Source organism: Elaeis guineensis, chromosome 4 (genome assembly GCF_000442705.2).
Source record: "Elaeis guineensis isolate ETL-2024a chromosome 4, EG11, whole genome shotgun sequence".
NCBI classification, from domain to species: domain Eukaryota; kingdom Viridiplantae; phylum Streptophyta; class Magnoliopsida; order Arecales; family Arecaceae; genus Elaeis; species Elaeis guineensis.
Genome location: NC_025996.2, coordinates 78,799,518 through 78,812,798, shown reverse-complemented (window position 1 = coordinate 78,812,798; position 13,281 = coordinate 78,799,518). Strand labels below are relative to the sequence as shown.

The window sequence follows — 13,281 nt, the reverse complement described above, 5'->3', positions numbered from 1 at the left end:
CTAATTAAGGCATTAAATCATGTGCATTATGAAAAAAAAGAGTTTTACCAAGAGGACTCTTCTCTTGTGCCAAACCAAAATAAACGCACGGCTCTCTTTCTTTCTCGTGAAACCCTTCCACATTAGAAAGGTTTGGGCGTATGAACTCTAGGGGGCATGAGCTCCCTTTAACCTAGTCAAAGATTGAATTCCACCCAAACACCTATGGGCACTAGATATCCTCTCTTGGCATAACAACATCTTGGCGCAAGAAAAAGATGGCGTAAACATCTTTTGACTTAGTCAATGGTTGGACTATATTAGGAAACCAAATAGCGCCCCATAATTTCTCCTTTATGTGAGATCATTATCTCTTGGGTGTGAAAAAAATAGACGCCCCATCTTAATCTGGCGCACAACTCTTTGACACCTTGGGTTTGACCAATCCAAAGAGATTAGGTCAAACTTGATTAGGAACCTGGATTAATCCATGTGCTAGCATGTTGATTAAATCCATTAGGATTTCAAATAAACCCAAATTGATTGATCCAAGATCCAATCCTTTGTGTGTGACCCATTGGATTCCATACCCAGCTAGCAGTAGACTCGAGCTAACACATTTGAATTAGATCAAGCCCGATTGCATCAATCAATTAGAACTCCTAATTGATTGCTGAATTAAACTCTTTTAATTCATGCGAGTCCACAAGTCAAGATTGACGTCTAGTAATGTTATGACTATCCAGAAGATGTGAAATTTCGATGAAATTATCAAAATACCCTTTAATGGCAAGTTACCATACAATTCAATCCTTCAATCATACATCACTGATAAGTTATGAGCATAGAATCATGTCAAGTCCAAACACCTATCCATATGTATCTCGACCCAATGATGATAACTCGGATGATGAAATATTAGAAATTCTTTCTAATTTTCATCCTCCTTTCCGAGCTAGCATTCTCGATGAGGAAGAAGATAACAAATATATCTCTTCGGGAAAAGTAGAAGACAACAAGAGCATCTTGTCCAATAAAGCAGAGCTAACCATCTGATTCTCTTTTCTTCTCATAGCTCTTTAATCTTTGTCTATAAATAGAGGCCTACAGGAGATCCTCAAGATATGAAATCACTTCTCACCCAAAATGCTCACTCCTTCCAATTTGTTCTAGAATTCTGACTTGAGCATCGGAGAGTCCCCACTGAAGCCAACTCCGATTGGAGATTTATCTTGCAGGTCTTGCTGCCGCCAACCTGTAGTCGCCACCCAACTCCAGCCAACCCGACCCAAGATAGATTTCTACCACAACAATTTTCAAAAAGGTATTTGTGCAAACAAATTTCATAAAAGATGTTTGAAAGGATCTAGGACTCCAATAGGCCATGAACTTTATGGTTAATGGTCCAATAGTGTCATGCTCAATAATCATAAGAGGACACTGGAATGATGGAGACTAATTTGGAGAACATGGCTTGCGCAGGAACAAGGAGACCAACTGGTCAATAGAGCAGTGGAGTAGTTAAGGCTTCCAATGTCGCAAGGCCTATGGAATAGCATAACATTCTACTTTGTAGGTAGACTAGTTATGACAACATCCATTCAATGTTTTCATTGAAGTAGGATATTAGTTGGCCTTCTTGAGAGAATGCTGCACCAATCTCAACCTTGGATGCACAACACTCCACCTCTAACACTATCAAAGTCAAGTAGTGCTAAGATGTGTGTTTGCACCATTAACTCCAATCTATGGAAGCTCTTCTCGAAAATGGACATCCTTCCTTTATGCAATCAGTGGTAGGGGCAATGATGGAGAAGTTCATGATGAAGTGCCATTAAAATGACACAAAAAGCTTCAATTAAAAAATTAATAGATAAAAGAAACTACCATATGAAGAAAAAACTGAACACAGAGTTTTGACTGAAAAAATGCAATTTTATAGTGATAATATTACATACCATGAGGAAGGGGTGCTCCAGGATGCCAAGGACGTTTAAGCCTGAGCGGAAACAATGATGGATACATGGGGAAGGTCGTTAAAGGCTCAATTTCCCACAATGAAACTCTGTAGTGTTTCTCACCGGCTGTTGATTCATCCCAACCAACCTGAATTTACTAAAAATAATATATTACCTCAGCCAAAAACACACTTTCTTTAAATATTTGCACCAACTCGAACACCACAATAAACCTCTACATACTTGTAACATCAAAACTAAGAACTCATTAATGAATAGAAGGAACATGAACATAATGTCTAAGCAATAAAGATCTATAAAGAAGAGTGCATCTATGCTGTCACATGATCCATATATTCCCCTTTTTCAAGTGTATTCTGATGTCATCTAGTATGTCTGATGCAAGAAAAGTCATAATCAAACCGTTGATTCTTCATCTCCACATGCTCTAATAACTATGAGCAATCTTTGAAAAAGTTGTTCAGGAGTGAATTCTTAAAAGTTCATCATGAAATCAACATACTCAGTATCTGGTTCATATGGAAATTGTACTAATTTTCAGATATATGTTGTACATAAAAATATTGGGGATTTCTTTTAGGTTTCGCTGATAAAAACAGAAAGAAAGAAATAGATAGGATGTAAACTTAACATAAGAGTGCTGGAAATGAATCAAGGGAGAAACGAAACCAAGTTCCTAAGGCTTTCAGAATTCTTGCACATTGTCTTTGTGTATTACTCAGCAACCCAGTCTTTTTTGTATGTGGAAGGAGACACTGGGTAAGTCATCCACTTATTTGATGATCCTTTGTATGACCACATGAGATGGCAAAGTAGTTGTGACTTTTTCTCTAAGAACCTGTCCAAATTTTGTTCTCACATTTTCCCCTCTCATTTTCTGTTGCATCTGTAAAAAATGCTGCATGGAAGCAGAAATTTGTGGCTTAGATCTAAAGACTTGAGTTCCTGTAGCAACATGCATAAGACCATCTGGCAGCACTGTATTCAGAGTTAGTTACATTTACTATATTAAAAAAACATCATACTTCATCAGGAAAAAAGAACCATCAAAAAACAAAAAACATGACTTCACATTCCAGGGAAACCATACCAATACAATAGCTCACCATATATATTAAACCTCTACAAGCATTATAGCACGAAGCAAGTATCTTCCTTTATGTTCTTGAGATTAAATTGACAGCATTAGTCAGCAAAATTCATCATTTCAAATCCTAGTGGGATGTCTCACAAGATGCCTAGACGGGTGCCACCCAAGTGATGGGACAGGACTATCCCACTATCATCCCAGCACCATGCTTTACTCTCAGAAATTAAAACAACGTGACCGTGGAACTTCCTGGTCACCACATAACTTATTAGATAGATAGATATGGACTAAACCAGCGAGAGGTAGTGACAATATATCACAGACTCTTTCATGTATCAATGAAACAGCTGAATTAATTAGCTGGTTGAATAGTTTCTTGGCTAAAAATTAAATTTTGAAGATAAGGTAATGATGCAGAACAACCTTCAGAATCGTATGAACTATGAACTATTGTCAAATGCAAAGCTTAGATACTAGAATGAAGGATTATATCCTAGGTCTTGCTGCTTTAGAAGTTCAGGCAGACTCCAATGAAGACAGGAAAGGATATATTAGATTATTTTCATAGAAGAACTGTTATAAGAAAATATATTTATAGACATAGTACCCACCAGCCAGACAACATGGTTACTCATGATTAGTCACACAAAATGGTCATTTATCATTACATATGTTTGTTGTACCTTGTTAATATGTAGTTGAACATGCAAGTGACGAAGGATATATGATGGGCCCCAGAATGGGGTAAAAGAATAAAATAAGAAAGTATGGAAGAGGACTGCTCTGTTTATAAATCACTAAGAATACATAGATCACATGCGTAATAGAAGAATAGTATACCTACTAGGAGATACTAAGGCCCCGAAAGTAATATGATCTTTTAAGAATTACTATTCTCAACTTCTTCAATCCATATGCCTATTTAGAGCTTTGTGTAGCTTTGAATCTCTAGCAATTGTAGGCCAAGGTGATGCTCTGCAAGAAAAACTTATCTCACAAGCTTTCTCTCTCTCACACTCAATCTAATGGAGAAGGGAACCCTAGCTTGCACCTCTTTCTCTCTTGGTTGTGTAAGGGTCTTCAACAAAACCCTAAGGCTCCTCCTCTATTTATAGAGGGGAGGTGGTGGGTTTTCTAAGTTTCACGCCATAGGGTGCTGATGGAGAGCAGATAAAGATAGGGTGTTGGCACCCTTATCCATGTTGGCCCCTCTTAACTAGTCCAAGTTGGACTTCAACCAAGAAGGCTAACGGTGCAGTGCTAGGGGCCGCTCCCTTCTAGAAAGGCACACCTTAGTGTGCAAGAATAGTCTTTTTGCGTCATTTTAATGGCACTTTTTTTTACCAGAAGGGCATTGTCCAAGTGGCCTTAGAGGTAGTTCAAATCCAGTCTTGCTTGACCAGCCTAGCCCAATCCCTATATCCAAACTATTTCTCTAGTCCAATCTCTTCACCAATAAAATCCAGATTGTTTTGATCAAATACTGAAAAATTAATTATCTTAAATCTTATTCAATTTGCCCTGAAGACAAAATGTATATGCTAGATGCATTACTGGTATACGTAAACTCGTGTTCCCACTCACCAAGACGTCCCCTTTCAGGTCTCGTTAGTCACATATTACCTTTAGGGTCCAGCATGCAGATATAGAGCATTATTAATCCTCTCAGTGAATAGAGAGAAACCAGTCACATATTACTATTCTTGCACAAGTCATGTCCTGCAATTCAACCCCACATCATTCAAGTGTCCCCATATAACCATTGAGTGTAGCACTTTCAAACCCTCAGCCATATAGTTTCATGGCCCATTACAGCCCTGGATCATGTCAAACACTATTTTGCCCTTTTTTCCTGAAATGGAATGGAGAGGGAACCAATTCTATGAAAAGTTGGATATGTAGGGAAATAGATGGATTCGATGGCGTTGAATTTCAAGGACTTTAACTGTCAGAATGCTACCCAAGCTACTAAGCACTAAAAATTGACATAAGGAAATGTAATAAAAAGATAAAAAATAAATTTGAATTGGAGATTGCGTTGATTTGTTGATAGGTCCTCCCGTCCATGATTACAACTTGATACTTAGCTCCTATTTACTACTCAGATAGGTGTCACTACTTTGCACTTGTGCTTGCTAGTTTGTGCCACGTAGGCCCACTATTGCTATATGTTGACTCAAGAATTGATTTTGATGAATACAAAACATTTGAGTATTTATTTTGGTATAAATGAGTTGTTGAAATTTATGTAAAGAATATTTCAAGAAGCTAAAATCACTCTTCGGAAGCATTTCTTGAATGACAAGATATGAAGCCAAAGAAAGCAAAATAAAGGAAGCCACATCATGAAAAATCAAATGAAAGAGGTCAAAAGCCGACTTCAAGCTTCCAAGAGTCGACTCTAGCATGCAATTATGAAGTGGTAGTCTAGAAGTCGACCTCTACTTTTGGCAAGTCGACTCTCAAACAGACAAAGAATAGATTTTTTCAGTACTAGCCTCGAGTCAACTCCTACTTAGTCTCGAATCGACTCTCTCAGGAAAGACAAGCAACCATATTCTACAGACCAAACCTTGAGTTGACCCCAACTTCTGTTGAGCCAATTCATAGTGACTTCCAAGTCGATCCCTACTTGATCTCAAGTCGACTTGATTGCAGCTAACAGCTCTAAAGGCTAGTCCTCCAGAAATTTCATAAGTGCTCAAAATTGCTCCAACTCCAACGATTAGTTTTGGTCCCAACAAATAGAACGGTCATTTGGACATTTTAAAAGATTTTAATAGCTACCAAACAAATAGAAGAGCCAAGAAAAAGAGAAAAACAAAAAAAAAAACAAGAGCATTTAGTAAGTGTTCAAGAAAGAGATTAAAGCTTCCAACCACCATTTTCTTAAGGCATTCAAGTGGTTTTAAGCGCATTGATTGTCGAGCTTCCTCAACAAAATTTTCAGGAGCTTCATCGACTTTTATTTGCTCTTTTAGGAGCTTGTTGTTGTGATTATTAATTATATTTTTTCATTCTCTATTGTAAACAAGTCTCAATTAGGATTGAAACTTGGGAAAAAGCCTATTCAAACCTTGAATTGGAGTGAGATTGTAGTATAAGTCTAGATTTGACTTAAGGATATGGTTTGATTGATTTTCACTGAGAAAATCAACATGATTTTGATTGTGAGACAGAAAAAATAATCAAGCTATAATCTAAAAAAAAAATTATAGTGAAATTCCTAAGGATAGCTTAGGAAGTGGATGTAAGTGCTGAATTTGACGATGAACCGCTATAAAAATCTTGATGAAAAAGCACTTTGCTGATTCGAAAGCAGCGAAGGAAAGGACAAAGCAGAAAAAGATCGAAATAGACCGTCGAACTGCAGAGCCACCTTCTTATCACTCTAGAGAGTCAGAGGAAGCTTCTGCTCCAGATGATGAGGAGGCACAGATTGAGGCTGCCATTCATGTGAGCTTGGCGGATCAGTACCAGCAGGAGGAGATGGCCCGGTACAGAGACCGATTCGGACCATCATACTACGAATCAGGATCTGGATCAGCGACTGGTAGGGGAGAATTCGAGTTCAGGAGGACTACCTCAGTCAGAGAGCCTGGTAGTAGAGGGAGCAGACGCAGCATGTCTTCTCTGTTGGGAACTTTTGGCAGTAGGAGGAGGTCCTCCAGAGATATTCCAGTAGGAGCCAGCATTCAGGATTTGGATCTACATGCTTTGTCCAGCAAGGATTCAAAGCAGCAAAGAATTGACAGTATGCTGAAAAAAGATAAGAAGAAGGATATGTGGCGAGCTATTGGATCATGGTTTCATTTCAACCATATTCCAGCAAATGCAGCAGCCAATCCTTACTACCGATCTGCTATTTCAGCCATAGAGGCTGCCGGCCAGGGTGTAGATCCTCCAGGACCTAAGGACATCTATGGTCAACTTCTTGACAGCAATAAGGAGGATCTGCAGAGATGGATTGCTTCTTACAAAAATAAATGGCCTACATACGGTTTGACAGTGATGTGTGATGGTTGGACAAGTTCTACTAGGCAGAGCATCATTAATTTTTTGACATACTGTGATGGAAAAATATTTTTTTACAAATCAATCGATGCTTCAGATAAGATGCACGATGCCACATATATCCTTGGTCTGATGGAGGAGGTGGTTGATTCAGTGGGTGAGCAGCATGTCGTGCAGGTCATCACAGATAACGGACCACAATATAAGGCTGCCGGAGAGTTGCTGATGGAGCAGCGACCGCAGATATACTAGACCCCATGTGCTGCACATTGCATTGATCTTATATTGATGGATATCGGAAAGATTCGCAGGGTGCAGCAGGTAATGGAAATTGCCCAGACCATTACTAGATTCATCTACAACCACACATGGGTTCTTTCATTGATGCGGACGTATACTGGGGGGAGATCTTACGACCGGATATCACACGGTTTGCTACCAACTACATAGCACTTGATAGTCTTCTTCAGAAGAAAATAGCCTACATCAGATGTTTGTCAGTACCGAGTGGCAAGAGAGCAGATATGCGAGAGCCGGCACTGATGGAAGTCATGTGGAGAACTTGATGACGAGTCAGTCATTTTGACAGCGGGCTGAGAAGATAGTGAAGGCTATCAAGCCTTTATATGAGGTGCTTCGCACCGTGGACAGCAAGAGATACCCCCAGATGGGCTTCCTATATTACATGATGGAGAGGACAAAGAAACAGATCCGTGAGAATGATCCCAAGCATGCTCAAGAATTCATTAACATTATTGAGCGCCGTTGGGACTATCAGATGGGCAGAGATTTGCATCTAGCTGGTAAGTTTGGGTTCAAGAATGTTTTAAAATATTTTTTCGAAGCATGAAAATAAAATTATGCTTAATCAGTCTTGAAATTTATCTGCAGCTTATTACTTGAATCCGAGATTTCAGTATACTATTCCGGAGATAGATATGGATAGCGAGCTTCTTGCTGCTCTTCGCAATGTCATATATAAGATGGTGCCCGATCTAAAAATTGCGTCGTTGTGTCTGCAAGAGGTATGCTAGTTTAAAACAGATGTAATTATTCAACTGAATTCGATCTGGTATATTTATAAATAATAAATATATTTTATTTCAGACAAAATAATTTAGAGAGGGATCAGACAGTTTTGGAGTCCCATCAGCGGTCGTAAGCAAAAAGCAGATGAATCTAGGTAAATTACATATCAATAATGAGCAATGTAGATTGATATGTAATTTTGCTTAATAATATCATCAAATTTGATATATAATTTTACTTTTGTAGCTGAATGGTGGATTCATTTTGGAACGTCAGCAGAAAATTTGAGACATGACTGTCCGTATTCTTTCTCAAACGATCTCTGCTAGTGGCTGTGAGCGTAATTGATCCACTTTCACCCTTATCCACAGCAAACAGAGAAATCATCTGACACAAAAATGCCTCGACGATCTTGTATATGTTCACTACAATCTGAGGTTGGGGCTAAAATGTATTCAGGAGGAAGTTCAGTTGAAGTACACTGATCCGACGTTGGATGATTATGCCGACGAGGATGACGATCCGATCATCGGATGGCTTGCAGGTCAGCAGCAGGAACCAGAGCTTGATGAGCCAAGATCCCCTCCACGACCAGCCAGTGTGGTGGCAAGGGAGATCAGGGTAGATCCAGGGCAATGGGCAGAAAAAAATATTCCACATAGGGTTCCAGCTGATCAGCCACAGTCTGAGGGGACACAAGGGATTCATTCATCACATGACTCGCTATCCGATACATCTTCCCAGAGATTCGAGCGAGAGATGTATAGACGTTCCTCCCGACAGCCAGCAAGAAGGCATCCATCCTCTCAATCACAAGAAACTCAGTCACAGAGGGGCACAAGGGGGGAAGGAAAAGACAGTTGCACGTGCACCACTCTCGAGAGTACAGGAGCGATCTGGTTCAGATACGGATACCAGAAAGAGTGATGATGATACTGGTAGTAGTAGCCATGGATCTGATGATCAGGAACTGGAAGACAGGAGACCACCGTTTATGAGACAGCCACAGGGTGATATTCGATTCACCGGTGAGTCTCAGTTTACGCATGTCACACAGGATAGGGATCATGGTGGACGAGTTGGTAGAGATCGTGGGGAGCCGATTTCATATAGACGACGGGCTCTTAGAGATCGTCCAGCACATGATGCAGCTGCGAACGATCTTGCACGTGTAGGGTCCATGGATGTATCTGGATCATCCTCGCATTATGGATCCTATTATCCACAGCCACCTTATGATCCATATGCATATGGTGCATCCGAGGCATCATCTTCTAGTGGTTACTACCCTATGCAGCCTGGAGCAGCTCCAGGATCAGATTTTGCTACTGGCATATTTGGATGGACTCCTCCACAACCGTACCATCATCTCGAGGATACTTCTCAGAGTCAGAATTTTAGCGAGAGGTCTGAGATGTCTTACAATCCAGAAAGGATGCCTTATGGGATGATGAATATTCGAGAGTACGGTGCAGCTTGGCTAGAGGATTGGACTGATGTCCCTTCAGACTATGTTGATGATCCAGATATCTACGAGCGTCATAGACACTCGACAAGAAATTAAATGCAGAGTACATCTTAAGATTCGTATATCAGTTATTTGGCTTTGTACTTAAATATTTAGATACATTTTAATACGTATTTTATATATTTTTTCTTTAATTTTAAGATGACATAGTTGAAATATAATGTAAATAAATATATGTTTGAAATTTTGGATCAAGAATCTTTGTACCGCAACCTAACTCCAAATTGAACCCAAATATGTCAATAATATGCAATATAATGCCATATTGAGGTTGTATTTATCAATTATTAACTTTAAAAGTCAAAAAAAAATTGAAAATCAAAAAAAATTGTGTACCGGTACCGGACCGGTACGTCGGGGCATACCGTGTGTCGGTATGGTACGATACCGGTACCGTACCGATCCGGCACGCCGATCGGTACCGATACAGCGAACATTGGTTGAAACTTTGAGTCAACTCTAGATAGGCACCACTCGTTTAAAAATCGAGCCATTTTTTCCAAATCACTTTCCTTCTTTTACTATTTGCGCTAGAACCTTCCCAATAATTTCACCAGACCATATTGAGCCCTCATCTTGTTATCGTCTTTTGATCCCCCTTAATTTCCCTTGGTTTTGAGCAAATATCGATCCAAGGAAATAACTAGCTTACCGATTGAAGAGATTCCATGGTGAAGAACAGGTCAAGCGAAGGATCAAGACTTGAAATGACCAACCTATCTTGTGCACCCATGGCTCCATCTTCTCTACCTCATTCCCCTCCATCCAGAGCATCTCTTACCACACATGTGGTGACTACGGGGCGGAAGATTGAGTTTAGGTTTTTCAAGGTGAACTTCTCTATTGGGCAGAAAATCAAAGAGCAAGAGTGGAAATTTCTATATTCTTTGGATGTTCCAACCTATGCAAGCCTAGTGCGAGAGTTAAATGGTAGTCTCCAACGGGGATCCAATGGCATAGAGACCATGGTGAAGGGCATGTGGATCATCCTGACAGAGCAAAGGTTTGTCCAGATTCTTTGATTACCGTGATAGGGTATGGCACCAAACCGTCTACCTGATCAAGCTAAAGCACTCAAAGCTATTCTCGAGAGAGAGGAGGTCGATGTCATGAAGGAGCTCTTCACGAACCAGCTATCTACAGAGATGACTCCTCATCATCGAGAGGATTCTCTTCCTGAAGATTGGCCGTTTCGACTTCGTCTCTGAGTGGGATATAACTATCATACAGCACATCATTCAGGGCATTCCCTAAACCTCCCAACACTGATGTTTCACCATATGAGAGAGGCAATTGGCAAGGTGAAGGCCTACCTACCATATGGCATGGTCCTCATCCTTGTATTCGGGCAATTTGCCATATCGTTTGAGGGGGAGACCACCCAGATTCTAAGACTCAGGCTCTACAACGAGCAATTCCCTACATCGCAAGGGATACCGCAAGTTGGACGATCGATAGATTCGAAGGAACTCGGGGCAAGACCGAGCAAGAGATGAGATTGAGCCAAGTGGAGCACAGCTAGATTCAGAGCCTGAGTCTCCTCCACCAGTAGCAAAGCTTCAAACACCATCACTAGCAGCACCCCCAGTATCCACACCACCAGTGACACCTATTGAAGTGTCTCGTCCTACTCAGCCTTTCTTCGTACTCAATGATGATCAGTTGAGGAGGATAGTAGAGTTAATTTTAGATGGGTTGAGGATACAATGGGAGCACCCAATGGCACCTTAGGCAGACCTACGTCAGATCTCCTCTTTGGTACAAACTAAACTATGTGGATTGAGGAGTGAGATGGCCATCTTATTGGAGAGGATTGAAGCATTAGAGCAGTGAGCCAGATCCGAAAGCATAGAGACATATCTGCATTGGCTCAGGAGGCTGCTCATCTCAAGAAGATTGAGGCTGGAGTTACATAGATTCAGGCTGAGGTCAAGAAGCTTGGAGCATCATAGAGATGGGGGCCTTCTCCCTTCTGACCTTTTGGATCAAGTGATTAAATAATAGATAAGACTTGCTACATGCTCACCACTTGAGCACCGCATGTCACAATATGATGCTTTATGCTTTGCATGGGCTTGACTAGTGAAGAACATGAATTGAAGCTCAAAAGTTGCATAAGGAGCATGACTGACTTGGTGCATTTAGAGACAATTATAGGAACTTAGTTAAGTAGCAGTATTCATTGCAAGAATAGAGGGGGCTTTCTCACATATATGTAATAATTCTATAAGCATAAAATACATCATCATTGACTTTAAATTGACAAAGCTCCTAAAAAAGGCACATAAACTCGATACAGTATAGGCATCACTATAAACTACTAGTTGCAGTTAATTGTTCCGATAGATATCAATGGCTTCAATTATTTAAATAATAAAAACAAGCTTTCTTACTCAAATTATATGCTACAACAAGATCCAAGCACAGGTACCACAACATTAAACCTTTGACCTCCTGCATACCTTGACTGATCTCCAATGAGAATTGGGCCAACGTACAGGATCCAGATCACTTATGCCCGTTATTGTCCCCATGTACCTTGATTCAACATAAAATTCAAATGTTTACGTCTTAAAAGAAAAACAAAACCAAAACATGACTTTGTTAGCTGATAATAATGACAAGATGAACAAATAACACAAACTGGTTTTAATTACTAATATAACATGAATAACAAGAACACATTCTTTAGCAAACTAAAATCTAATTACAGTGTAATCCAACTATATGTATGTATGTATGTATGCATGCATGTATGTAATCCAACTACATGTATACGTACATAATATGCACGTATGGGTCATACCAAGGAATGTCGAATAGATGCCGACCCAAGCTGTCTGGCTCATGCCAAACCAAACTGACACCGACCTAGGATGGCTCAGATGTGCAGGACAGTTCGGCTAATAAACTGATACAAAACCGATCCTTGCCACTTTGAGAACCATTGAGAACTCTCTCCACCTAGATCCCTCCTCCACTATGTCCTGCTTGCTGTCAGCCTACCTCCATGGCTCCATGGCCGCTCTCTATCTATTAGAGTTCTTCGAAGCCCTCTGTAATACCCAGGCCCAAACAGGCCTAACATCAACTGGGCTTAGTCCACTTGACCAACCCAACCACAAAAAGAGACTGCAGAAGAGATTTCTACATGATTTTTAAAGCAGCAAAAAAAAAATGAAAGAAGACTTCCGATGGGAGTCTTCTTCCCTGGACTCCCTATCGAAGTCAAAAACGGAAGATTAGAAGAAGTCTAGCTCCTCCCCTCCGCCCTATTTAGGACCCCCGAGTTCTCCCGTTGAATCCCGCACCGAAGCTTAAGGGATTTTGCCAGAGTTCATCGAAGCCGATGAAGTCCCCCACCATGGCTCGAACAACATTGGAATCAAGGTAAAAGATCTTTAACTTTCAAATTTATCATGTTTTCTATCCTCCTTAGCCTTTAAACCATGGATTCCGATAGATTATCATCAGATATTTGCTAAGAAGCACGTTGCCCTATTATGCATGATTAGAAAGGCCAGCCCTCCTATTTTTGGCCATCTTCCCAATCATCGGTGTTCATCCTTTAAGGCCTTGGCCTCTCCTCTACAATGAGCTCTAGCTGCGGTATGAGCTGAGCCACCGGTAAGTGGGCTAGCACTCAATCAAGCTGAGTTCCC

General features: G+C 40.4%; 1 protein-coding gene across 1 annotated transcript in view; it reads right to left on the bottom strand.

The window, feature by feature from the left end:
* The window catches only part of LOC105034684 (auxin response factor 12), a 160,353-nt gene that overhangs the window by 81,826 nt on the left and 65,246 nt on the right, over window positions 1-13,281 (bottom strand). Inside the window, exons 10-11 of the mRNA XM_010909924.4 lie at window positions 12,082-12,157; window positions 1,938-2,085 (exon numbers count right to left, since the gene is read on the bottom strand). Of these exons, the coding sequence (XP_010908226.1) occupies window positions 1,938-2,085; window positions 12,082-12,157 (224 nt within the window). The remainder of the gene's footprint in view (window positions 1-1,937; window positions 2,086-12,081; window positions 12,158-13,281) is intronic.